Source organism: Lycorma delicatula, chromosome 1 (genome assembly GCF_047948215.1).
Source record: "Lycorma delicatula isolate Av1 chromosome 1, ASM4794821v1, whole genome shotgun sequence".
Taxonomy (NCBI): Eukaryota; Metazoa; Arthropoda; class Insecta; order Hemiptera; family Fulgoridae; genus Lycorma; species Lycorma delicatula.
Genome location: NC_134455.1, coordinates 347,945,335 through 347,971,617, shown reverse-complemented (window position 1 = coordinate 347,971,617; position 26,283 = coordinate 347,945,335). Strand labels below are relative to the sequence as shown.

The window sequence follows — 26,283 nt, the reverse complement described above, 5'->3', positions numbered from 1 at the left end:
GTCTACTATTGTATTTGATTTCAGAAGGTTAATTAACCTATAACAATAACAATAATAATCTATAACAATAACCTAATTTCATTTATAAATAGCAGGAAATCGTTCATTTCACCTAGGAATTTATCTACTGACATCTTACTTACGAAATCTATACGTAGCAACACAAATTTTAGTTTCATTTATTGAAAAACATACTTTTAAACCATCTAAGTAATAAGCAGTATTTTTTCATACTGAATTTAAACATCAGTTTTATATAAATTACAATTTCGCCAGATCTAAAATCATCATTGCAAACAGAATAACACTTGTACTCAATAGGGTAAAGTTTCATTTCGTCACTATAAATCTTAGTCTCAGTTAACGCATTACATAGAGATTTATCATTAAATTACTTTTTACAAGGAGAAATAGATCAAAACTTTCTTTGAATGTTTTAAACTGAAAAAAGTAATAGATCATACCATTGTTCAATAGGTTAGTGGTATAACAATAAAGAAAGTAAAAATTAACTTATTTATAATTATGTTATACATTAAAACTTTATTCAAAATTTATTCAGATCTTTAACTGTTTCTAGTGCAGTTGACATGCTTTCCTCATCATGATTTTGTTATTCTGAAATCACAAATATTTAAAACCTTTTTCATTTTTTCTTTTCTCGCCAATGCTAGTACTTTTCTTCTTTTTGGAGACAAATTTTAATTTAGATACAGGAATATAAGACGGAAGATTTAAGTGATACATCAGAAAGCAAAAAGTCTTGTTTAATTATTCTTCTTTGCAGTAGTTCCTCTTTGTCTCTTCTTGTAATTTTTATCAGTATTACTGGAAGTTTGTCACCTTGGCAACCATTTGTTGATCCTTAATGTCACATCTTAGACCATTTCCAACTGTCTTTAACTACAATCAAAAAGTCTTGGTTTTTATCCACAGGTACTTATATGATTTAAAGTACTCTGGAATATTGTTGTAATTCAGAAACAGTGCAGTGTAATTCTTCAATTTCCTTCTTTAAGTCATTAATTTTTTTAGATTGAGCTTCAGTCTTCTCAAGGCAAAAGGATTATTGTTTTTCTTGAAGATTAATTTTCTTTAGGACATCTTCAACATCTGCATGTTAAAGTTTGATACATTTTTCTAATTCCCGCTCCATTCTTCTGTTGTTTTCTCTCATTTCATTGAGTAGATGGACCACCTGTGTTAGCAAGATTTCCTCATTTGATACTGAACTTTACAGAGACCAGCTTTTTCTCTTCTCTTTTGTACAGTTTGCATCTACATTTATTTTTATCTTTCATGTAGGAATTGATTTCATCTATTTTCAAGTTTACATAGGCACCATGAAACGAAAGTTGCAGCCACAACAAATTATTTCTGGATTGTTCCCACTTTGAATGATTTATTTCGGGCTTTGCAAGACTTTTTTGCAATTAAAAGTTAGAGTTTAGTATTAATAAATTCACCACAGTACATTTAGAATACACAATACATGACAATATAAATAGAATATTAAGTTTAGCGCAAGTTCATAAGTATAAAAATTATCACTAGAAGATAAGATGCAGTGTAAACATACCCGTTCACCTAGACTACTATTGATAAACTGAATAAAATAGTTAACTGGACTATTATTGTTGTAGGTTTTTCTAGATAAGTTGATTATGAAATTTTTTTTTAATGAAACATTGTGTTTTTAATGTTGATTTGAATAAACTGTCCTTTTTTCAATTAAGAAGTTGATGTTATTTTCACATGTTCAGTTAGTCTTTTGAATTTTGTGCAGTGTTAAGTTGGAATGATAGAGAAAAGCGAGTATTCAATTGAAGAAAGATGTTATGTTAATGTTTGAGTGCATGAGCGAACATAAGAAAAAGATTCATTCAGTGTTTTGGTAAGGAACTCCATGTACTAAGTGCAAAAGTAGGAAAAAAGCCTTTTCCAATGGGCCAGTCATTTAAAATGACCTTAATGTACTTCCAGTTGATTGAATAGCTCTGATGTTATTCTGTTTTTGATATGCCCTTTAGTTGACCATGAAAAGGTTTTCAGAGCTAAATATTCCCAGTTCAGCAGTTCAGAAAATAGTGAAAAGAGATCTTGGGTTGAAAACCCTTTATGGGTGCTCTTGTTGATCAGCTTTGTAACAGGCTGTATGTTGTAGCAGAATAATGGACTGTATTATGAATAAATAATTACACACTGATTGATAACTAAATAGACTATATTTATAAGATTAACAACATTAAATTATATTACTATAATGCAGAGGCCGTACTGGCATGCATGTATACTTTAAGACTGTCCAACTCCGACTGATTAGTATACAAAATGTTCTTAATACTAAAGCTGCCCATAGGCAGCGCTGAGTGCCTGATTTTAAACCAAACAGCTTTCTGACTGGGATGTGGCTTTAAGGGAAATTTGTTGCAAAGCTCATTTAAGACATTTTCTCAATGTCTCCGAAACCAGTTTTCTTCAACGATGAGTTCCCATTACCTTAGTAATAGAACCTATTCCAAGATCCAATCTTGGAACTTATATTTTTTGTATAAAGAAAATCCCTACTTTTGTGAGAAAATTTAAAAGTAATCAAAAATCAGTGAATCAAGATCTGTGATGAAAATCTTTTGTTTTTTAAAAATGTTTGTGGGAATATTTTTTAAATGATTCAGTTATTTATTAAAAACCGCATTGATAATAAGACTCTTTCTCATAAATTAAAGAATTGTGTTGAGTTTCATGAAAATAATTGATTTTTATGTTTATTTTGATAAGAGCTGGATATTGTTACTTTTTTTAAGTGTCTATTCTTTTCAGCAAAGATTTATAAACAAGGATAAGTTAAGTTACATGGCAGAAAATTGCTATGAACTTAAAATTCATTAATAAATTTTAAAAAGATTTCCTTAGAAATAGCCTCTTCTTAATATTTCTTAATACACTTTTGAGTCCAATGTTTTTTTTTGCCAGCATGGGACCATTTTAGTCAATTGAAGAAGGATTGTTTAGTTTCTTATTTTTCCAATATTTCTTCTTTTCTGACTTTGCCTATCTTTCACTCTCTGAAATCACCCCATCTTCTTATTTATTCATTCTTGGTTGTAATATAGTTTGTTTCTTTTTCAATTTCTTAATTTCATCTGTTTTTTCTCTTAAATCTTTTATTGTTATTTCAAGTTCTGTCAAATCTTCCATAATTACCGTGATCAATTTTATATTATATTTACCATCCCAGGGGTTTTCTGTGATTTGTCTTGACAATCTGTTCCCAGGTGTTGTGATTAAGTGTCCTAAGAACAAAATTCTTTTTTTTCTGATTGTACTAGTTACAGGTTCTAATCCATTATATACTGTTTCGTTAGAGAGAATTCTCCAGTGGCCATCTTTTTGATATTTTTTATTAATGCATGTTCTTGTTATCCTTCTCTTGATTTTCCAGAATTCTATCTATAGCCTTGGAGTTAGTTGTTTTAAATAGAGTTTCACTTCAGTATGTTATCTCTGGTTCGATCACAGTTTTGTAACTAGACATTTATTATTGTACGTGTTTTTGGTGAGTTTTTGTTGATTGTTCCATGTAAATTTTTCATCTAAATTGTAAGTGATAGTCTTCTAAATATTTAAATCTATTGACAGTTTTTATTTCCTGGTCATCTGTTGTGGTTTTATTTGCGAGTAGAGAGTTTGGTTAGCATTATTTACATCTTTTCAAAGGATATTCTCAGATCAATCTTTTGTGCTATATTTTGATTCTTGGAGATTGTTTGCTAGCAAAGCGAGATCATCTGCAAATCCCCAGAGAATAAGGATTTCAGTTTTCTTTTATCCTTTGATTTTTTTTTGTACCGTACCACTCCCGCATGATAAATTATAAGGCGCAGTTGAGTAGAAGAGGGGAGAGACCAACCTTAATTGGATTTTCATGGGAAATGGTTCAGAGAATTCTCTAAATTTAACTTTTGATTTTGTGTTGATTAATGTGAATTTTATCTATCATTCTAATTAATTCTGGATGTAGGCGGAAATTACTCGCAATTACTTGCAATAGTATGATTTCCTAAAATCTACAAAGTTATTATAAGGTTTATGTAATTTTTTATAATACGCTATTACTAATTTTAACATGATCATTTGTTCTGGGCAATTTTCCAGGGTCTAAAATTCCTTTATATTCTCCCACTCATCTTCTAATTGTATTTAAATTCGATTAAAAAATAATTCTGGAGAATATTTTCAGGTGCAGAGAGATTTGAATTGTGTCTCCAGCATATTTCCACATTTCTATGAAAACTTGGTCTTCTCCACTTGCCTTGTAATTCTTCATTTCTTTTAGCACAGACATTCTTGGATTGTAGGGGGGGGGGTTATTTTTTGCTGGTCAGTTTTAACAGGGGGTATAAATGTAAATTTTTAAGATTTCCTCTAATCATCAAGTTCAACAGCTTTTGGAATGCTTCTGCCATAATTTCCTTGTTCCTTAGTATGTGTTACTTTTCCATTTTTATCCTTCAACGTTAGTGTTGGGGGATCGTACTTTTTTAATTGTTTATGGAACGTTTTGTAATAGTCTCTAAAGTTAGTTTTATGGTAATTATCTTCTTTACATTTATTAAATCTTTTTGAGACTCTTTTGGTTTTCCTGATTATTTGGGAAAATGTTTTTCTAACTTTTTTGAGGTAGGTGGCATTTTCTTCTGTTGACTTTGAAATCTTAACCAGGCTTGGTATCTTTCTTCATGGACTCTTGTCACATTCTTCGTTCCACCAAGTGTGTTTTTTCTGTGGGTTTAGGGGAACTAATTTTTCAGCTTCCTTTTTCAGATTAGGGATTATTTCTTCTAAATTATCTGTTAATTTTCCCATAGCTTAGGTTTTTTCCTGTTACTTCTCATTTCTGATGATCTGGAGAGGATCATATTTTCTCTTTTTCTTACTTGTTTTTTGTTTTCCCTTTTTAAGCGGGATGAATTTTATCTTTAGTTTGATTAGATAATGATCCGATCTTGTGTCAACTCCTCTTAGTACTTTTATATTGTACATTTCTCTGTGAAATGGTCTGTCCATACACATGGGATCTGACTGTCATTCCCCCTTTCACCAATCAGGATGCTTCCATGTTTTCAGTTTGCTAGGTTTTCTTTTAAAATAAGTAATTAGATTATTTACTCTGTACAGTTCTATCAATCTCTGTCCGATTTTATTCGTATGTTTCTATGAGGTCTATTTACTGATGATGTCTCTGTATATTTTTTCTTTGCCCAGTTGGATGTTAAAAGTCCCCTATTAAGATTTAAATATTATTTTTATCTGTTTGAGTAATTACTCAGTCAAGGAGTTCCCAAAACTTTTCTACTTCTTTCTTGTTCTTATTTAGATTATTTTTGTCATTGTTTGGGGGCATGGGCATTTATGATGGTATAAATTTTGTTTTTTGCTTTTAAAAATTATTAAAATTCTATTATTTTTAAATATACTATGAATCCTGTTCCAAATTGGGGCATTTTTTCATGATCCATTTGTCCATTATTCTGTTGTAAATTTTGTAACCTTGCGATTCGCTCATATTTCTTATTTCTTACAAGCCAGCAGTGAGGATTTTTTGATGATCTAATTTGTTGACGTTTTTTAATATTCCGACTTTTTAAAAGATAATTTTGCATGCGATGTAATATACCTGTTTTATTTTAATCCTATTTTTAATTTTCTTGTGCTGCGGGTGATTCCAGGCACTTCGATCTGCCATTATTGTTCAGGTAGCTGCTCACTGAATCTGATGCAGCCTTTTCCTGCTCTGTTTGTGGGCTGGACATTAGAATTATTTTCTTAAAAGACCTTTCCATGATTGACTTTCGAAGGTAGTCAGCTTTGAGTGGAGCACGCTTTTAGTTACAACACTGGTTGTTTGCTGGAGAGGAATTCCGATTTAGTTCACTGCCTAGAAATCTCCAATTTTCCAGAGGCTATCCAGGCAAACCATGTGGAGGCATGAACCGAAAATTAAGGTTAAGATATTAAGTTTGGAGAAGGATTATTTTTGGTTCTGGAATTAATTTTGGCCCCAAACAATGGATTATTACTAATATTAAATGATTTTTGTGAAATTATAATAAAATAGTTATTGTTGTAACTGAATCAAAACAGTAAACAGAATGATAATTTTGGTAAAAGAATGTTCAGAAAAATCTTTTGAAAAAAAAAGAAAATTTGTACAGACTATTACTTAATATTGTGATTTTTGTAATTAGCTCAAATATTTTTGCAGATAAAATGAGAAGTTTAATAAAAATATAATAATTATTGTTGTTAAAGGAGATATAAATTGCTGAAGATGAGTGACGATTTTGATTGGTTTAGTATGCCGCCAAATGGTTTTAGTTCCTTCATTGACATGATCAAATTCCAGCAGTCTGTTCCGTTATTAGGTATAAATACAATGGAAAGAAGAATAAATATTGCAGAGATGAATGCTTATATTGGTTAGTTCTGTTATTTATGTTTTAATATTCTAGTAATAATAATAATAATAATATTTTTTTCAGAATTGTATTGAAATGTTTCTTAAACAGAATCTTGTAAAACGAAAACCTCTCTAAAGCTAACAAGGGCTAGAGGTGAACTTACAATAGAGTTTTTTTTTAACCAGTGCCCTTTTGCAAGCTAGTAAGAGGGGGGGACCTCTACTTTAAATCCAAAATGACAGCTTCCAACTTTATCCTATTTCTGAGTAAATTACAGGGAATTTACAGAGAATTGGCAACAGGCAAATGGTGAATGTTTTCATATCAAAATCAAGAGGCCTCAGGGTTCAGCCCTCTTTGTCATTTTTCTTAACTTTTATTTTATCTTACATATACAATAATGCAGGTAATTCTTTATTATATAGTATTTATAAGAATTTGGAAAAAACTGTATGAGTTTGGTGTTTGCTAATTTGTCATTCAAAATCTCTTGATGGTGCCATTACCAGTGAAAACCTTTTGAATATGTTATAATAAGAGATGAGACTTGGTTTACATTTATGGTGTGAAAACCAAGACATTCATTGTGGATGTGAAAGGATCACCCCCACCAAAAAAAAAAGCCTACATGAGTCAGTGAAATGTGGTGTTTGTAGTTTTTTTTTTGAAAGTCTTGGTACATTATGAATCCGTCCTACATAAACAGACAAACAAGGAGTTCAACAAGTAAATTTTACACCATTTGAGTGTTGCTGTGCGCATAACGAAGCCTGAGCTATGGTATAACTAGAATTGGTTGATGCATCAAGTATGACAACACATTATAATCTTACCTGGAAAGATTATAATCTTTCCATAATCTGGAAAAACATGAAACAACTATTGTGCCTCACCCACCCAACCATCCAGAGTTTGACGAAGCAGACTTTTTCTTTTTTTCCAAATTGAAGATAGCTTTGAAAGGATGTTGTTTTCATAAATAAGAATTAGGAAAACATTAGGGTTATTCCAAAAGTAATGAATTGTGTGCATGCGCACTGAAATAAAAACATGGAACAACATGTGGCAACTGGCATTATGTATCCTGAAGTATCATTAAGCTGACCATATCAGTTTGAGGTTTATCAAGTGCATAACAGTGTACTAAAGATGAACAATGTACTGAAGATAAGGTGGAAATAAAATTTGAGCAACATGTTTATATCACAATTGAAAAAAACTTTTAAGTGGCAATATTGTACTAATAATTTATCAGTTATTATTGGAAGTATGTAGTAATGATAATGTATGAGGTCTGTTTAGAAAATAACTGAACATTTTTAAGTATGCGCCAATGGAGATATTTAGTGACGTGCGGTTGGCAGCATGTGTTCCGCATAACCTCCTCTGAAACCACATGTTCTTTGATTTATGACATCTTGTTTAGTTTTCATGTTATTGGCTTCTTGCAATTTTTTCTTATTTCCGAAGTTAAAATCAGCGATGAAAGGACGCTGTTTTGAGACTATTGATGACATTAAAGCAAATTCGTCATGAACCTTAAAGGCCATTTCAAATGAAGTTATTCAGGACTGTTTCACAAAGTGGAATCACCACTGGACAAAATGTGTGAATAGGGGGGAGGAGAGTATTTGAAGAGACAAGGACCAATAATTTTAAAATTAATAATCAAGATTAAAAACATAAAGTTTGATTATTTTCTGGACAGACCTTACAGATAATATCACCGTAGAATGTTGGCATAAAAAGTTTAGGGAGGGTAGAAAGAATACAGCAAATGATCAAGAGGTATTTGACTACAATCAGTATCTTATGAATTGTACAAATTGTAAAGCTTACTTTTTTGAGCTGAAAGCAACTGTTCATAATATATTTTCAATTGCATTTTAATTATACATTTATTTATTTATTTATTTTTTTTTTTTTGTAGAGAGACCACTCAAAATGCAAATTAAAAATAAAATTTTTATCTTAGAAAAACTAAAAAAAAAAAAAATATTAAAAAATGAGAAAGTATAGTGAAAATTGACTGATTTAACATTAATATATTGAGAAAAACCCTAATCCTTTCCCTACCTATGTCAGCATAGTTATGTATTTATATACTTCAAAAAGCCATGATACCTAAACATCTTAATGCACAACAACCATTTGATTTGTTTAATACTCACCAAAAAACCATGTCATTTCCAGTGCTTATTGATACGCATATAAAGTGATGAAATTTTTTCTATGCTTACTTGCAGATGAATCCAATATAATTGTCAAAAGTGGAGTAAAATAATAATGTAAATACTAAGAAACATTTACAAAATGAAAATTTTATAAACAAAATTGTCATTAGATGATTATTATCTAATACTAGAAAAAAGGCGAGCCTATGGCCCGCTGCAAAAATGTTTTGTATGGTTTATGTTTTATTACACATGATTTTGTTAAATTTTTTTGCCAATAGTAACTAAATAACATTCATGAATTTAACTTACTAACAACAACAAACACTTTTACAACAAAAGCTTCAAAATGCTGAAATATTTTTAGCTGTTTCTTGAGTTAACACAGTTCTAACCCCATTGTTTTCCTTTTTATGTCCAAAACACAAATATAATTTTAAATAAATCTTTTGTATCAAGAAGTATAAATCTTTGAACAAATGAATCGTTCAAGAATTATAAGTTGTTCGAACAAATGAAATGTTTGTGCTGTGTGCAGCCCCCTGGCGCATTGCTCTACTCTGTGCAGTAGCAGCTAAAATAAAAATGTGAGCACATACAACAAACATCTGTTTTTACACCACACCATCCGTTTTTATGGAGATGAATTCATTTATGCATTTAGTAAAAGACTTATTTTTTTCTGAATAGCCCTTCAATGATCTGCTTATTGAAATTTGTTTCCCTTCTTGATTAATTCTGCGTTGTATTTTTTACATTTATTATGTATTTTATGTTTGATTGTTATTTATAGGTTATTTGAAATCTAGTTTGATTAAACTAGATATTATTAAAAAAGAAATTATTTCTGTAACCCTTGTATTAATGCTACTGATTATTTCAGTACATCTGGTAAAAACTAATTATATGTTGATAGAAGTGTTTAACCAGTAGAGGTATTTTTATGTAGAAAGTTCTAGGACCATCGAGATGTTGATTGGTATAATATGTTTAGTTTATTTTTTTAAATATATTTCTATTTGTTCAGCATTTTTTTTTTTTTTTTTTAGAAAAAAAAGTTGCAGAATTCAGACGAGCAGAAACTAAAGCTGATAAGGTAGCATTAGAATTAGCTATAGAAGAACAATTAGAAAAAGCTAAAGAAGTATCAAAAAAGGAGAAGAAAGTACGAAAAAGTGAACGGAAAAGAAGACAGAGGTGTAGGCAAAAATTGAGGAAAGAGGAATCGAGTGACAAAATAATAGAAAAGTATGGATTAATTCTTTAATATTGAATTTTGTTTAAATATAGGATATTGAAAATTGTTATCAGGTATATTACATATGTGTTGTACTTTTTAAAATGATGCATTTATTCTTTAGAAATGGAAAAGTGTTTTAATAAACTCCATTGAATGCTTTGAAGTTAATATATACAAGGTCTGTTCAGAAAATTACAGGACATTTTTAATTATGCACCAATGATGATATTTAGTGATGTGCGGTTGACAGCATTGTGTTCTGCATAACCTCTTCTGTAACCACTTGTTCTTGGATTTTATATATCTTGTTTAGTTTTCATGTTATTGTTAGTTGAGTGCAACATGTTTAAGTGTCAGTGCTTTTTTTTTGATGATTGAACCTTAGTTGCAACATTGGAGTTGTAAACCCAGCTTTTGTCTCCTATTATGATCCTTTGCACGAATGTTTCATTGTCATTGGCTTGTTCAAGAAGTTGCCAACAAATGTCCACTCAGTGTTCTTTCTGCTGTTTGGTCATCAAATGAGTAATAAACTTTGCTGAAATATGATGCATGTTCAATTTTTTCAGTCAAAATGTCATGGCATGATCCAGTCGAGATTCTAACCTCTTCTGCAAGTTCTCTAACAGTCAACCAGTGATTTGCATATACCAGATCATTGATTTTTTGAACATGGATGTCATCAATTGAAGTCTAAGGCTTTCCTGGTTGAGGGTCATCTTCAGTTGACTGTAAACTACTTATAAATCATGAAAACCATTTGTAACATTGCATATCCAAAGCATCATCTCCATAAGTTTGTTTCAAAAGTTGAAATATTTCTGTAAAGGTTTTCTCTAGTTTCATGCAAAATTTTTCTTGTATCGTTGCTCCTGAAAATCGCACATTACGAAAATCACTATTAACATTTTAGGAACATTGCACTCAAATAACAATTACATGAAAACTAAATGAGATATCAACAATCCAAGAACATGTGGTTACAGAGGAGGTTATGCGGAACATGGTACTGCCAACCACACCTGTTGTTGCATAATTAAAAATGTTCAGACCTCATATGGAAAATTTACAAAAATTTGTTCCTTGTTCAACATTAGTTTGTTAAATATATACAAGGGTTGTTCAATAATTAAAGAATCAAATGGCACCAGCAGAAAAAATATGATATAATGCATTTTGTAATTATGATTTTTACTTAAATATTCTTATAAAGAAAATTTGATGAAACCATCAACAAAATATAATTTCATTGTTATACAAGGGTCATTCAATAACTAAAATGATAAATTACTATAGAAAAGCTATTATTCATGAAACTAATGCTATTTTTTTCAATGTAATCCCTGGCTGCATTTAGGCATTTATCCCATCTTTCGTTGAGCTTATTCATTCCAGTAGTAAAAAATTGATCACCTCAGTATCTGAGCCATTCTTGTACTGCATTCTTGATCTGTTCATTGTTGCTAAATTCAGTGCCGCATAAAAATTCTTTTGAGAGGACCAAACAAAAAATCTGTGATATCAAAACAATAAGGTGGATGTGGGAATACTTCCCAATCCAACTTTTGAATAGGTTCCTGTATCTTTTGAGCAGTATGGGATGGACATTATCGTGCAAAATAATTATGCCTTTTAAATTAGAACAAGGATGTTTCCCACTTATTAAGGGTTTACTTTATTTTCTAGCACATCACATTAATACTCACTGTTAACTGCTTACTGCTCACGTAGAATTCATCTCCATGATTCTCCCTAGCCCACCTATTATCTTCCCACCATGTACACCAAATCTGCCACATGCACTTGTCTTATGTCACTGTTCCAGTCAATTACAGCTTTATGGCTCGCATCAAGCTGCTGCTGACACCATCTGTAAATTAATTAAATGGATTGTGCAGTGTGGTGACTGTGAATTCACCAGCCAGTTATCAACACACATAGTAGTAGTTCAGCAGCATGCGTGCATATTGCATCACCAACATATATGATCTACATTATCAGACATATATACATACATCATAAATGATCCAACATACATGATCAGAATGTAACTTCATATTATGTGTGTTGCCCCATTTCCTATCAACTAATAAATTCTTGTGGTCTTGCAAAAAGTTATAATTATCCTTCTTGGTACAAGATAAATCCCAAATCTAGACCGCAGTAAAATAACGCTTAATAACCGCACTTAGAGATGTGTAGAGTCAACAGCTGCATGAAGATTGAAAGAAACCAGGATGTACGAGGTGCTACCGAAAAGTTCAGGGAATTTTACCATAAAAATAAAATAGCTTACCGTAACTCATAATTTCCATTGTCTCCTTCAAAGTAATCCCCTTGGATATTGATACCCAGTGTTTTTCCCATGATTCCATGCATCTCTGAAAGTCTGCAGGTGTAAGTGTTCAAAGCATGTTCTGCATTTCTTCTTGAATCTGCTCAATTGTGTTAAAACGACAGCCTTTCAATTGAAATTTTATTTTCGGAAAGAGAAAAAAATGCATGTGGCAAGGTCAGGCAAATAGGGTGGGTGGGGAATCACTACCGTCATTTTGGAAGCCAAGAAATTCCAAACGGCTAGCGATGTGTGCGTGGGTGCATTGTCATGGTGCAGAACCCAGCTGTTGTTATCCCACAGATCTGAATGTGTGCGCCTAATGCTTTTACCTAACCGCTTCAAAGCTTCACAATAGAACATCCCATTGACAGTTTGACCAAGAGGAACAAATTCCTCATGGATAATGCCTTTGATGTCGAAAAAAACAATCATCGTGGACTTCACGTTGCTGCGAACTTGGCATGCTTTTTTTGGCTGCAGTGAATGTGGCGACTTCCACTGCAACGACTGCTGCTTATTTTCAGGGTCATACCTGTACACCCATGTCTCAACACCGGTTATGATGTTGAAGATGAAGTTAGGGTCATGTCTTGCTGAATTTTTCAATTCACTACAGACAGCTATATAATTTTTTTTCTGGTCGCTGTTCAACATCTGGTACGAATTTTGCAGCAGTGCGTCTCATGTTCAAATTATCTGATAAGATGCATTGCATGGACCCATATGACATTTGTACGATTGCACAAACATCATGGATTGTTTGTCTACGATCTGCAACAATAGCCTCTTGCACTTTCGCGATGTTTTTTGGTGTTGCGCTTGTTGATGGCAATATTGCAGCCTCTTACCATCACAGCTGTTGGAATAATGATTCACAAAGAGTACTGTTAGCCACATCTAGCGGCAGCAGGTCGTACCAGCTATGGTTCGTATGCGAAAATCAAATTCCCCGAACTTTTGGGTAGCACCTCGTTCAACAGAAAATTGTTATCCAATATTGGCATGGTAATAAAATTATTGATGATGACCACCTTCATTTTATAAATAATATAGAAATAAACAATGGAAAATGAGCACAAATGAATCGCTCATTAAACACCATTTCAGTTTGAAATTTAGGTGGCCTACAAAAAAAACAGTACAATACCAAATATCCTTTTCTTTAAAAAAAAAAAAAACAAAAAAAACCATTGTTACTATCAATTGGAGAATAAACTTGGATTATCTTTTTTTCTGTATTACGTTTGATTTTTATACATTACTCTTAGTGAAACAACAATGTATCATCCATCCTATTTTGTACTTGTGAAGTTGTTACTGCTCTTAATTCCTATTATATGTGTAGTGTAGAGTTGAAAAATCCTTTGATAGTCTTAATCTGTTTTAACTACTTCATTTTTTATTTTGTGTGTGTTTTGATAGTAATTCTTTTTACTAAGATATGAATGAATGGTTGCTGTTTTACAGTTCAGAAGAGCAGGAAGATGAACAAAAACAGGAAGCAGAAGAAGAATTTGACTTAAATTCTGCATTTGTCTCTAACTTAGCTGAAAAAGTTATAAATAAAAAACAGATACGAAAAAATAATACTAGTCAGAATGATAGAAATGAGAGGAAAAATAAGATTTTAACATCTGATGAACCACATCCTGTTACTGAACTTGCTATTGAAGGTTATAATCTTGCCAAGGAAGGTTGTTTTAATAAGGCCATAGATAAATTTTCTGAAGCTCTTTATCTCAATCCTAATGATTATAGGCTATATGTAAATAGATGTTTATGTTTTCTACAGATAGGTCAATACCAAAAGTAAGTTAACTTAATTTTTCGTAGCATTTCACATTAAAACTTTAATTTAGCTGGTCTTGTAATAATTTCTTATTACTCGGCAATATGATTTAATGTAATTTTTATTTTTCAGGTTTTTTATTATGTAGATTTGTATTTACATTTTGAAAATTCTTTTCTGCAGAAATTATGGGATATTTTCCATTATCTAGTACATTACTGTGTAACAGTATTCTATTAAAAGTCTATTGTACAGTACATTTTTAAGGAAATGTTGCATTGAAATTGTCTTATCGATCTATTCTGTCTACAGATTCTGCGCAAGTTTAGTATAACAATACCAAAATAACATGCTATCATAAGATACTTAATTTGTTGCCTGGTAATCTTGCATCCACAACTGTCCTGAGTAATAGATTTTATTCATTTGGTTAAAACTGTTAGAAGTGAAGAGGATGCCATAACATTATATGAATCTATTTTAATTATAAATAAAAGTTTAATATTGGGTCCCTCATATTTGCTTTAATTCTTTTGTAACTTTACTAAGCAGCTGCCTTGGTGGGAAACTGTAAAGTATGCCTTTTGTTGTTCTTATGGAACATAGTCTATGAACCACTCCACAGACTGTTATTTTTGTGAAAATAAATTCAAGAAACCCAAAAGAAATCAGAAAAACAAAAAAACAAATTGGAGCTTCTAATTTTCTACTAAGATATTATAATTAGTAGTTTGTTTCTTATGCAACTGGGACTAGAGACAGGAAAAACAAACACTAAAAAAGATTGGTAAAAGACAGAAGCATATCATAGCAAGGCAGAAAAAGGTTTTTTGTTTTTGTGAATCCAAAGAACATGTATATTTCACCGTTACTTACAAAATTTAGATATTATGAAAAATTTAGTCAAAGCAATGGATTGGTAATGGTCAAAATTTCTTATACCTTAAGAGCAAATTTTCCATGATCAGTGAGGCAAAAACAAATATTCCTTCTTTGTTTTTGCCTGCCATTTGTTTGTTGGACCGCAGATAGATAAAGTAATGAAGGATTTGAACTTTGAGAATAGTTTGAATGATTTTGAGGAAGCAACATGAGTATCATTTCAAAATATTGTTAAACCATTCCTGGGCAAAAAGAAGGCTGAGAACTATTATAATCTGTCAGTGAACTTTTTGAAAACTATAAATAACTGGGATGCAATATGTCTGTAAAAATACACATGTTGCATTCACATTTGGATATTTCCCTCCTAACCCTTGACAATAAAAGTGATGAACACTTTAAATTGAAGACACTTTGAAATTGAACACTTGAAATCAAAGTGAATGCTTTCACTAGGATATATCGGTGATGGAGATGCTCTACCAAGGAAAACAGAGCCTGAATATGCTTACTGATTACTGCTGGAGACTGAAAAGAGATATTCCAAAGGCTGAATATAGGAAAAAACTTAAAAAAAAACAAATATTAGGCAATATAAAATTATACTAGGCTATATAATTCCATAAAAAAAAATCATGTCTTCGTTAAATATCTAACCTAAAAACCTTGATTTTTATTCAGTTTTGGTTTGTAGATTTTAAATTGGCGCAAAAAATACTGTAAGACACACCTTAGTGAATGCATGTTAATGAAATAACTTATTTTTTTTTAAACCAGTATAATTAACACAAATGCTTTGATTTTTCAGCCCATTAAATTATTTCTTATAAAGTTTTTAATTTAAAGTGTTACTTTCATATGTAAAACAACTTTTTAGTTCATTGTACATTTGAAGTAGGAAGTCTGTCTTTCTGGTAGAAATTAAAAAAAAAACAAAAACTTCTGATTATAATGATTTACAATCATAAAAATAGTTTAATAAAATTATATATGCATTTGATTGATTTAACATGGTTTTTAGTCATTGAATTAATTATTAACAAAAATCACCTAGAAATTCTATTTAAAATATATATAAATGTCTATTTATGTAATCTTAGTATATTTATGTAAACTTAACTAGTTGTCAAGTACATGTAACTTCCAAGAATTTTTTGTTTTCTCATTTTCTAACTAAATTATTATCTTCTGATTACAATCTCCAACTCCAAAATTGCAAGAATTCCAATTTCCAAATTACAGTCTTCCTGATCAGACAATCTCTTTCCTACATACAGTAATATCATATATATAATTTTTTTTTGTAAATTCTGTATTTTTTTATATGGCTAGAATGAAAATAAATTATTTATATTTTCTTGACTTTGGGGGAGGGAGTTTAGTTTTATGACCATATGCTCTTATAGACACGGCTACTAGATAACTCAATTTTTTTTATATATTTTGAAATTTTAAATATCTATGTTTGTTTTTAACAAACTGAAGTCTGTTTTCATGAACAAAATATTTTTTAATATGATTGTCCCCCCCCCCACAGGTACATCCTACAACAGCAAAGTTATTTAACTTTATCATAAAAATGCTAGCCAATAATAAATTATCTTTAAAATGAATTTAATTCAGTATTATTTTAATTCCAGAGCACTAGAAGATTCGGAAAATTGTGTAAAATATGCACATGATTATTCTAAGGGTTATTTTCGTATGGGTGAAGCTTATCTTGGATTAAATGTAAGTTGTTTCAGATATATCATAAAAGTTGTAAGTTTAATTTACTGATATTCTTTGTAGGATTTTTCTTATATAAGCATTATTTTCCCTAGTTTGAAGATAAAAAAAATGATTTGTAAAATGTGTTATTGATTATATTGAGGGGTGTTTGATAAATCTGTGCATAGTCAAGAGATGTCTTGAAATGATATAATTGACATGTCATGACATCATTGAGTTAGGTCATTCTTTGTTTTCCACATTTGTACTAGGAGTATGCGCCAAGTTTCAAGCAAATACATTATAATTGTGTTGTTTGAGTCGATCAGTTATTGTGATTTGTGAAAAATAGAAAAAGAATTTTGTGTAATGATCAAACATTACTTTTAAAAAGGTGTAACCACATAGAAAACTAAACGTAAGTTGGATAAATATTATGTTGAGTTAGCACCATCAATTAAGGAGAGTTTAGGAATGGTTTGGTTATTTTTGGATTAGTCGTATAAACACAAACAATGCCGAACAGCCTGTTGTGGATACAACTTTGGAGAATATTGATAAAAGTCCATGATATGATGAAGGAGAAAAAACTTGAGATTGCATTAGATAACCAAGACAATAGGCATTTCAAATAAATAGGTCCATTGTCCAAGGTTTTAGTCGAATATTTACATATGCAAAAACTGTGCCATGTTTGCTCACAGTCTATCAAATGTATGAATGAATAAACCTTTATAAGCATGGTTTGGGGTATATCAGTGTAATCAAGAGGAAATTTAGTGCAGTTTCATAACAGCAAATTAAACCTTGATTACATCGCTCTTATCCTGAAACTAAGGAACATTCAAAACAGTGAGTTGGAGTCAGGAAATTTGCTCCAAACAAGGTGAAAACTTTCCACCACTAGGAAAGGTGATAATCACTGACTTTTGGGTGATCGTGGCCTAATCTTGGAGAATCTTGGTGAATTGACATTCACCAAAATTTAATTTTCTTTTCATTGAAATTGAGAAAGATGAAATGATAATATTGCCCAGTAATGTTATACCATCTTATGTAATATACATCTTTCCTGATTTGTCTGAATGAGGAAATAAACAAAAGATTACCAGATCTGAAGATAAAGGTTCTTTTTCACAAAGACAGTGTACTGGCTCATTCTTCTGTGATTGTGATAGCAAAATTGTTGTAAAATTATGCTACAAGTTTTATCCATATTTCTCTTACTTATCAGACTTAGCGTGTTTGGATTATGATCTATTCTCAGATATGAAGAAGTGGCTTACTATAAAGGGGAGATTTACTGTAATAATAAAGTTATTGGTGAAATATCCATTTTGATTACTTTCATACTATAAGGATGGGATAAACAAGTTAAAAAAAATTTATTAGTGTATTAATGTATAAAGATCATTTTCAGAAATAAAAAGATGTTAGAATCAATCCATTTGAAGTGTCCCAAAAACATAAGCTGATTGCTTGACCAATTAAAAAAAAATGAAACTTACCAACTCGTTTCCTACATGTTTCAGGACCTTAAAACTATTTTTTTTAATTTTTTATTTAAGCATTTTACCTGTGGCGATATTTTTGTTATAGTGCGCACACCTATTTTTGTAATTGTAACAGTTTATGGAAAAAATCAGAACTAAAAAACTGTTGGTCCTGGAAGAATGAAACAAAATGCAATTTAATTATATTTTCTTAAGGTAAAAGATTGGTCCAGTGGTTTATCTACCTATCTCTTTTCTTAGTGTGAGAAAATTACCAAAAAATTGAACATGAAAAACAGTGAAATTTCACTTTTGGTGATTTTTTTTTCAAGAGGCAGGGATGGCATATACAGTTTGAATTATTTTTTATATGTAAGTATGTCCGGCATATAAATCTGACAATTTTGTAGTAAATGTTATGTTGGCACCACTGTCAATGAGTAGGCGGGAGTGTTGTACATCGACAGGTCTATTCATGCTATTTCAGTAGCCAGTATGTCATGGTCGGGTGAACAACGAGCGTTTGTGATTGACGCCTATTTTAAAAATAATGACTCGGTTATTGTAACACAGTGTTTATTTCGCAGACATTTCAATTTAAATCGACACGCGTCTGTTCCTAGTAGGAATAGTACGATATTGTTGTGGGTGAAGAATTTTAGGAACACATCGTCTGCTTTAAAAATGAAACCAGCAGGACAAAAACGGACTGTGAGAACGCCTGAAAACATTAACGCTGTAAGGTTAGCTGTTACGCAGTCTCCACAACGTTCAGCAGTGAGACATGCTGCTGCGTTAGCCATTTCTGATCGAAGTGTACGACGAATTCTTCATGCCGACCTGCAATTCCATCCGTATAAGATGATGTTAGTGCAGCAACTTAATGCAAATGATTGGGCATCTCGCAAAGTAGCTTGCGAGGTCATCCTTGAAAATGTCCACCAGGATGCCATTATTTTATTAAATGACGAGGCGCATTTTCATCTGTCAGGATTTGTGAATAAACAAAATTACCGTTATTGGGCTTCGCATAATCCACAGCAAATTCTTGTAAGACCACTTCACAGTCAACATGTTACAGTGTGGTGTGCGGTTTCAAAGTTTGGCATAATTGGCCCATATTTTTATTGAGGAGTTAAATCGCAGAGTAACAGTAACATCTCATCGATACATAAACATGAATTTCTGCGACTGAAACTGAATGACTTTCAAGGACATGAAATTTGGTTTCAACAGGATGGTGCCACCGCCCATACGGCGAGAATCGCAATGGATGTTCTGCGAGAAACCTTTTCTGGACGTTTGATTTCCCGATTTGGCGACATTTGGCCAGCACATTCACCTGATCTGACTGTTTGTGATTTATTCCTGTGGGGGTATCTCAAACATAAGGTCTTCAGTAGTATACCACAGTCAATTGCAGAACTCAAGGAGGCCATTCAACGAGAAATTGAAGCAGTTCCACAAGTGATGATTGAGCGAGCAATGTCAAATTTTAGAATTAGGTTAAGTGAGTGTGTGAGGAGTAATGGAAAACATTTGGACGACATAATATTCAAATTAAAAAAAAAATCCATGTAATTCACTATAAATTGCAAAAATTGATTTTTTAATTTCATATATTAAATGTTTTAATAGTACGAAACACGTTTAATTATTATCCCTCAAAAATCATCAGGTTTATTTGCCAGACCCTGTATTAGTAGTTTTACCATAAATAATATTAATGGTGATATACTTATCCTTAAATTTTTATGAATTTTTGAAAACTAATTTTTTAAAAAAATCAGATTTTGGCTTTAAATAACTCTGATGGGGCTGGTGATGAAAATCTCAAATTTGCACAACTTGCAAGGTTTTTGTAGATGTTCATGGCAAATAAAAAAATTTCTTGTGTATTGTACTAATAAAAAATTTATAACCTCTCAAAATTCATGAAAAACCTATAAAAGCGATACCATTTTGACTCCCTAAATAATTGCTCAAAGGTGGTTTCTTGTCCTTTTAGCACTTCATTTTTACTTCCTTGTACGAAGTAAAGGAAGTATTGTAATCACAAAAAATTTTGGTTTTCAGATTTCGATGGAAATTACCATTTTGACCATCCCTGAATCCATTTTGACTAGTTTTGGCATGATGTTTTTATGTACATACATAGGTATAACTCAAAAAGATTAGCCGTAGAATGGTGAAATTTTGGATTTAGGACTGTTGTAACATGTAGTTGTGCACCTCCCTTTTTGATTGCAATTAACTGAACCAAAAGTGTTAAAAAAATCCCAAAATCCAAAATTTGGATTTTGGTTTTTTTAAGTTTAAGTAAAACTTCTTTATTTAATAAACATTTCCAAATACAGGATGAATGAGATACTCAGTAAAGATATGAACAGGTCACTGAATAATGTCAGACTGAGCATGAGCATGTTGCAACATGAATTTTCCTGACTGGAAATGACTTCAAGCGCTTGTTATAACATGAACGCCAGTTGATGGTTCAAACAAGTCTATTTTAGTAAGTATAAGAATATTAAAGTGCCAAAATTACTAACATATACCTATATATAAAAAAATAATTCAAACTGTGTATGTCATCCATTCCTCTTGAAAAAAATTACCAAAAGTGAAATTTCACCATTTTTCTTGTTCAACTATTGGTAATTTTCTCACAGAAAGAAGAGAGATAGGTAAATGAACCACTGGACCAATCTTTTACCTTGAAAAAGTATAATTAAATTGCTTTTTGTTTTGTCCATCTGGGACCAGTAGTTTTTTAGTTCTGATTTTTTCTGTAAACCATTACAATCACAGGAATAGGTGTGCGCACCATAACAAAAGTAAGGTAAACTGCTTAAATAAAAAATTTTTAAAAATAGTTTTAAGGTCCTGAAACACGTAGGAAACAAGTTGGTAAGTTACAATTTTTTTTGAATTGGTCAAGCAACCAACTTATGTTTTTTGGGTTACTTCAAATGGATTGACTCCTTATGTAAAAAATTGTATCTTTATTTTTGCATAAGTTATCAGTCATCCGTCATATATTATTGCTATTATCTTTTAAAACTAAACAGAATAATATTGTCATTACATCTGATCATTTCTACATGGTAAATAAGGTAATATCTATGTATAATTCAAGACACTTATATCTTTTGCTTTAATGAAACAATAGGTTAGCAGAACTGTTTGGAGAGTAAATCTAATACAAAAGTACACAAGGCGGAGTTTGTATGATCATCTCTTCTGGTTGATAAAGGAAATATGTTATATTAATCTCTGTGGTAGAGTGATATTATCCAGACGAACCGAGTTTAAATCCCAGAATTTGGTTAATTAACCCAAATCATATGCATTACATTTGATATTCATTTGAACTGATTTGCTTCTTGTTTTCTTTGTCAGTGTTGTGTTTAATGTGCTGGAAATGTTTAGTGAATGGTATGTTATATAGTTTTCCTTCAAAATATTTAATTTTTTATTCTGTTTTCCTAGGATTTTCCATCTGCAGAGAAAGCATTTGAACATGTTTTAAAACTTGACCCAAATAGTGAAGAAGCAATGAATGATTTAATTTTTATAAAAATAAAAAAACTTATGGAAATGGGTTTCTCTAAAGAGAAGGCAACTTTAGCTATACAGAAAGTTAAATCATTGACTGTAAGTTTTTATTACATTCCTTAATAATAATAATAATAATAATAATATCTAATTTTTTTTTTTATTTTAACTAATATTTTTTTTTAATGAAAGGAGTTCAATAAGAATTTAAGTGTCTGTCTATTGAATTTGTTTATTTCTAACATTAAAAAGTCAGTATTGACTTATAACTAAATTTAAAAAATTTCAGTTTAGCAATTTTTTTTTTTATTAGTAAAAGCTTTTACTAATAAAGCTTTTACTTGCTTTAGGAATAATCAAATCTTGCAACTGCTATATCTTAAAATCAATGAAATTTGGTACACGTATGTAACTTCGATGACAATACAGCACTACGGTGTTGGAATTTGATATGACCCGCCCCCACGTGCTACCCCTATGCTAAATTCATACATCTAGTTGAAAATTTTCATTTCTCATGAACTATCGTATGAAAATGATTGAAATTTGGTACACGTATGTAACTTTGATGTGTAAAAATAAATATTTTTACTTTTTTTTAGTCTTAAAAAAACACAACAAAAATTACAAAAATATATTTGATTACATATAACAAATTATTTTCTAAAAAAGCTTTTATTTAACTAATATTAATATTAACATTAATAAAAAAAGGATACAAATTAGAAAAACCCTCTAAAAAGTAAAAAATAAGATTTAAATCAAATTGAGAATTTTAAACAAAAAAATATAATATATTAACATTTATTTATTTTTTATTTATTAGATATTTATATTACTTTTATATGCATTTTTATATTTGTTTGGTTCGATGGATCTCTGTAGATCCATCGAACCAAACGAATAGCGTCTGCCTTAGACTTTCTTTCACACTACGATGCAGAAGGAGAATGTTAACTTGGGTGGCCTACATGAATGCTAAAATGAAATTACAGCTGATGGCCTTGGGCCATATCAATTCTCCATGCAAGCCAAAGAAAGCCAACTAACTTAGTCAGCAAGGAAGGTTATGGCTATGGTTTTTTGGGATACCAAGGAAGTTCTTCTAGTCGATTTTATGGAACTTGGTACGACAATTACTTCATCAATCTACTGTAAAACTCTGAAGAAACTAGGTGAGCTATTGAGAACAAATGACGCGGAATCAGTTCCAGTGGGAAATGTTTATCCCCCTTACAGCTTGAACTTGGTGCCGAGTGATTTTCATCTGTGCACTCACATGAAGAAATGGCTTTCATCACAGCACTTCAATAATGAAGACGAACTTCAGAATGCTGTGAAGGTTGGCTAAGTACCCAGGCGGCTGAATTTTATGAAGAAGTTGTAAATTAGTGAAATGCCATGACAAATGCTTGAATTTAAATGGCAACTATGTTGAAAACTAGTTAAAAACTGTAGTTTTTAAGTTGTATATAATAAAATATTTTTATCTATGCAAGTTTTTTATTTATATCCAAATGGATGTTACTTTATGAACCGCCCTTGTAATTTTAAAAGTAACATTTTTAATTTTCATATTTTAATTGTTGTATGTTATTGAATAAGTCTGCTGATGATGGAGCTGATACTCCGAAAGTACTAAGACAAATATTTAAGTGTTCTTATTTTTTATCAAGTTTATATTGTGGTATAAATATATACAGAGTGAGTATGGAAAGTCAATAACTTAAAACCGTTCCAGATAGAATACTCTAACTTTCAAGATAAGGTGTCGATCAACTACTTTGACTTTTGATGAGAAATAAAATTTCAACCCCTTCTTGGGAGGTGGCTCAGGTGTTATAAATCAAATATTTTAAATGTTAATACCCTTTTATCATTTTAAAGTTGTCTTTAAGACAAGGAAAATAGTATAAGTAATAAGTTGGTATGATCGAGAAAAATAGTATAAATAAAAAGTTGGTATGATGTCTGTACCCGTAATGGCATCGGGATAAAGTTTAGATTTTGAAATTTACTAAATTTAGTAAGTTCAAATAGTGAAATTATATAAAAAGAAATTAAAATTTAATCTTATTCAATTAAAATTAATGTTAAAAGTTAAATTTAAATTTTTAAAAATTAAAAAATGTTTATTTTTAACACAAAATATTATTTTTGTACTAATTTATAATGAGTAAATAAATAAAAATATTGTCATCTAATCATGCTGTTCAGCTGATCATTGATTGTCTTTACCATTATTACAAAAATGAAGCTTACTTCATTGTTGTGTAATATTCGGTTTAGAGTGTTTCAATACTACATTGTTAGTTTCTTATGAGAATTTATTGTGATCAGTTGGCTAACCGATTATGTCTACCTTTATCACATTTGTATGCTGCTTTTGTTATTTACACCTTTTTACCTTTTTTGTAACTGTCTTTTACTAAATTGATTTTTTCTCTGTTACCTGCTAACATTGTGCTATCATATCACTTAGTGAGCAGGAGAGGGTCACACTTTAATGATGAGCAACTTGGTGATAGAAGTAGGTCCTATAATGAAGTTTGTGAATTGTTCAATGTAACATTTAGTCATAACCCTATTTCAAAAGGTGCAGTGTCAAAAATCATCAAAAGATTTGAAGATATAGGGAACATTAATAATAGGGGAAAACTAGGGAGACCTAAATCTGCACCAAATAATAACAAATTGTTAGAGATTATGCAAGAATTTATTGAGAATCCTCATTCCTCAATCAATTGGCAGCACAAGAACATAACGTTAGCCAAAGTTCAGTGATTCAAACATTAAAAAGTGAAAATTTCAAACCCTTCAAAATTCTTTTGTGCAAGAACTTAATGAAGATGACTAAGATTGAAGACCGAGTTCTGCAAAATTATGATTAACAATATTTGTACAAATCCTAATTTATTAAACAACGTAGTATTTACTGATTTGGCCACATTTTTTTAAATGGTACTGTCACCATAATTGTTAATACTGGACTGATATTAATCCACACTGCTACCTTGAGGCATGCACACAGTATCCAGTCAAAGTAAATGAGTAGCTATTGTTGGTGGATGATTGATAGGTTCTACATTTATCGATGAAAATTTAAATGCAGTGAAATTTAAATTGGCTTTGCTTCTCAACCGTATCATTCAAAACGTTGTTGGCCCCAACTTCCAAAACATTTGGTTTCAACAAGTTGGTGGTACACTGCCTCATTTCAGTCTTCATGTACAGGATGAAATATTAAATGCATTTTTTTTTAATAAAGATATATTGGTCAAAGGGGTCAAACAGAATGGCCAGCGAGATCACCTGAATTGTCACCATTGGATTATTTCCTATGGGGCCATCTAAAAAGTATTGTTTATCATAATAAGCCCCCCAGGATATCAATGATTTACAAAATAGAATTTGAGAATCAGCAGAAAATATCACTAGGGAATCATTAAATAATGCAGTATCATCCTTTTACAACCAACTGGCACACTGTCAAACAACAGAAGGAGGACACACACCACAGGTGTATCATGAAATTCTCTCGGGACTTATATAACCTATTATACTTTTAAAAATAATGGAAATGTTCATTAAAAATATTATTATCTAAGTAATTTTTATTTTACAATTGTTGTGTAATTTCCAGGCTTTTTTTTAATTTTTTAACAGTAAATTTTGTTTTACAAATTTTTCACATCACCAAAAAAGAATTTTGTTTTTGTTTACATTAAATAAGTACTTTTCTGACAAATATATTAATATACTCTTTCTAAATAGAATTCAAATTTTTCTTTGTTTTATTCAATTTATCTTACTCCATTTTGTTCATAATTAAATTCTCTACAAGTTTAGTTTAAAAGTTTTATGTGTTTATTACCCATTTAACGAAGTTATTGTATGTCAAACATAAAAAACAGGGTTTTTATACTCCAGTTTATTGGTTTTCACCCCAAATTTTTCAAAAATGTTTGCAGATATGGTTCTGAAACGTATTTTTATTCAATTTTTCACTCAAAAATTTTAAGAAAACACTAATTCTGAGCACTAATTAAGTTCTAAAAAGTTTAGTATGACCTTATTTCACCAGGGTAGTTGAAATCTGTGTGAAATCTTTCACTTGCTGTAACACAAAGTATTTTAGGACATTGTTTATTTATATGAACTTTTTCCATTATTTTCATGAGGAAAATAGGTTATGAAAGTCCCAGGAGAACTCGTTATACTGTTATACTGTGTGTATGTGTGCGCGCCATTTTATTTTCCAATAAAAATTTATATCTTGAGAACATATGAGATATTTTTGTGAAATATGGTCTTCATGTATTCAAAATCTTTTACAAAATAAATAAGTTTACAAATTTTACCTTTGAAAATTTCAAAATTGTGGTCACCTAAATTTTTTTAACTGTAATAGCATCATAAATATTAGTTTTAGCAAATTATTATATTTTATTAGATAAAATGTTAAACCTTTTATTGTAGATAAAAGACACTTCATTTACTCAAATTAGTTGATACACAGGGGTGACTAGGTAAAATAAAATAATCATAAAGATTATGCAATCTGTCATTTTTGTACCTGTTTTCACTTCTTTCATTTACTGGATTAAAAAAATAATCTCTATTATCTATTGTATACATAAA

The 26,283-nt window shown here is 30.6% G+C and overlaps 1 protein-coding gene across 7 annotated transcripts in view; it reads left to right on the top strand.

Moving 5' to 3' along the window:
- The window catches only part of LOC142334444 (uncharacterized), a 593,558-nt gene that overhangs the window by 505,154 nt on the left and 62,121 nt on the right, over positions 1-26,283 (top strand). For all 7 annotated transcript variants that reach the window (XR_012758827.1, XM_075382445.1, XM_075382442.1 and 4 more), the window contains 5 exons: positions 6,313-6,479; positions 9,685-9,883; positions 13,681-14,022; positions 16,525-16,615; positions 21,577-21,741. Coding sequence is in view for 6 of the 7 variants with exons in the window: in XM_075382445.1 (XP_075238560.1) it covers positions 6,332-6,479; positions 9,685-9,883; positions 13,681-14,022; positions 16,525-16,615; positions 21,577-21,741 (945 nt within the window). In the remaining variant the exon portion in view is untranslated. The remainder of the gene's footprint in view (positions 1-6,312; positions 6,480-9,684; positions 9,884-13,680; positions 14,023-16,524; positions 16,616-21,576; positions 21,742-26,283) is intronic.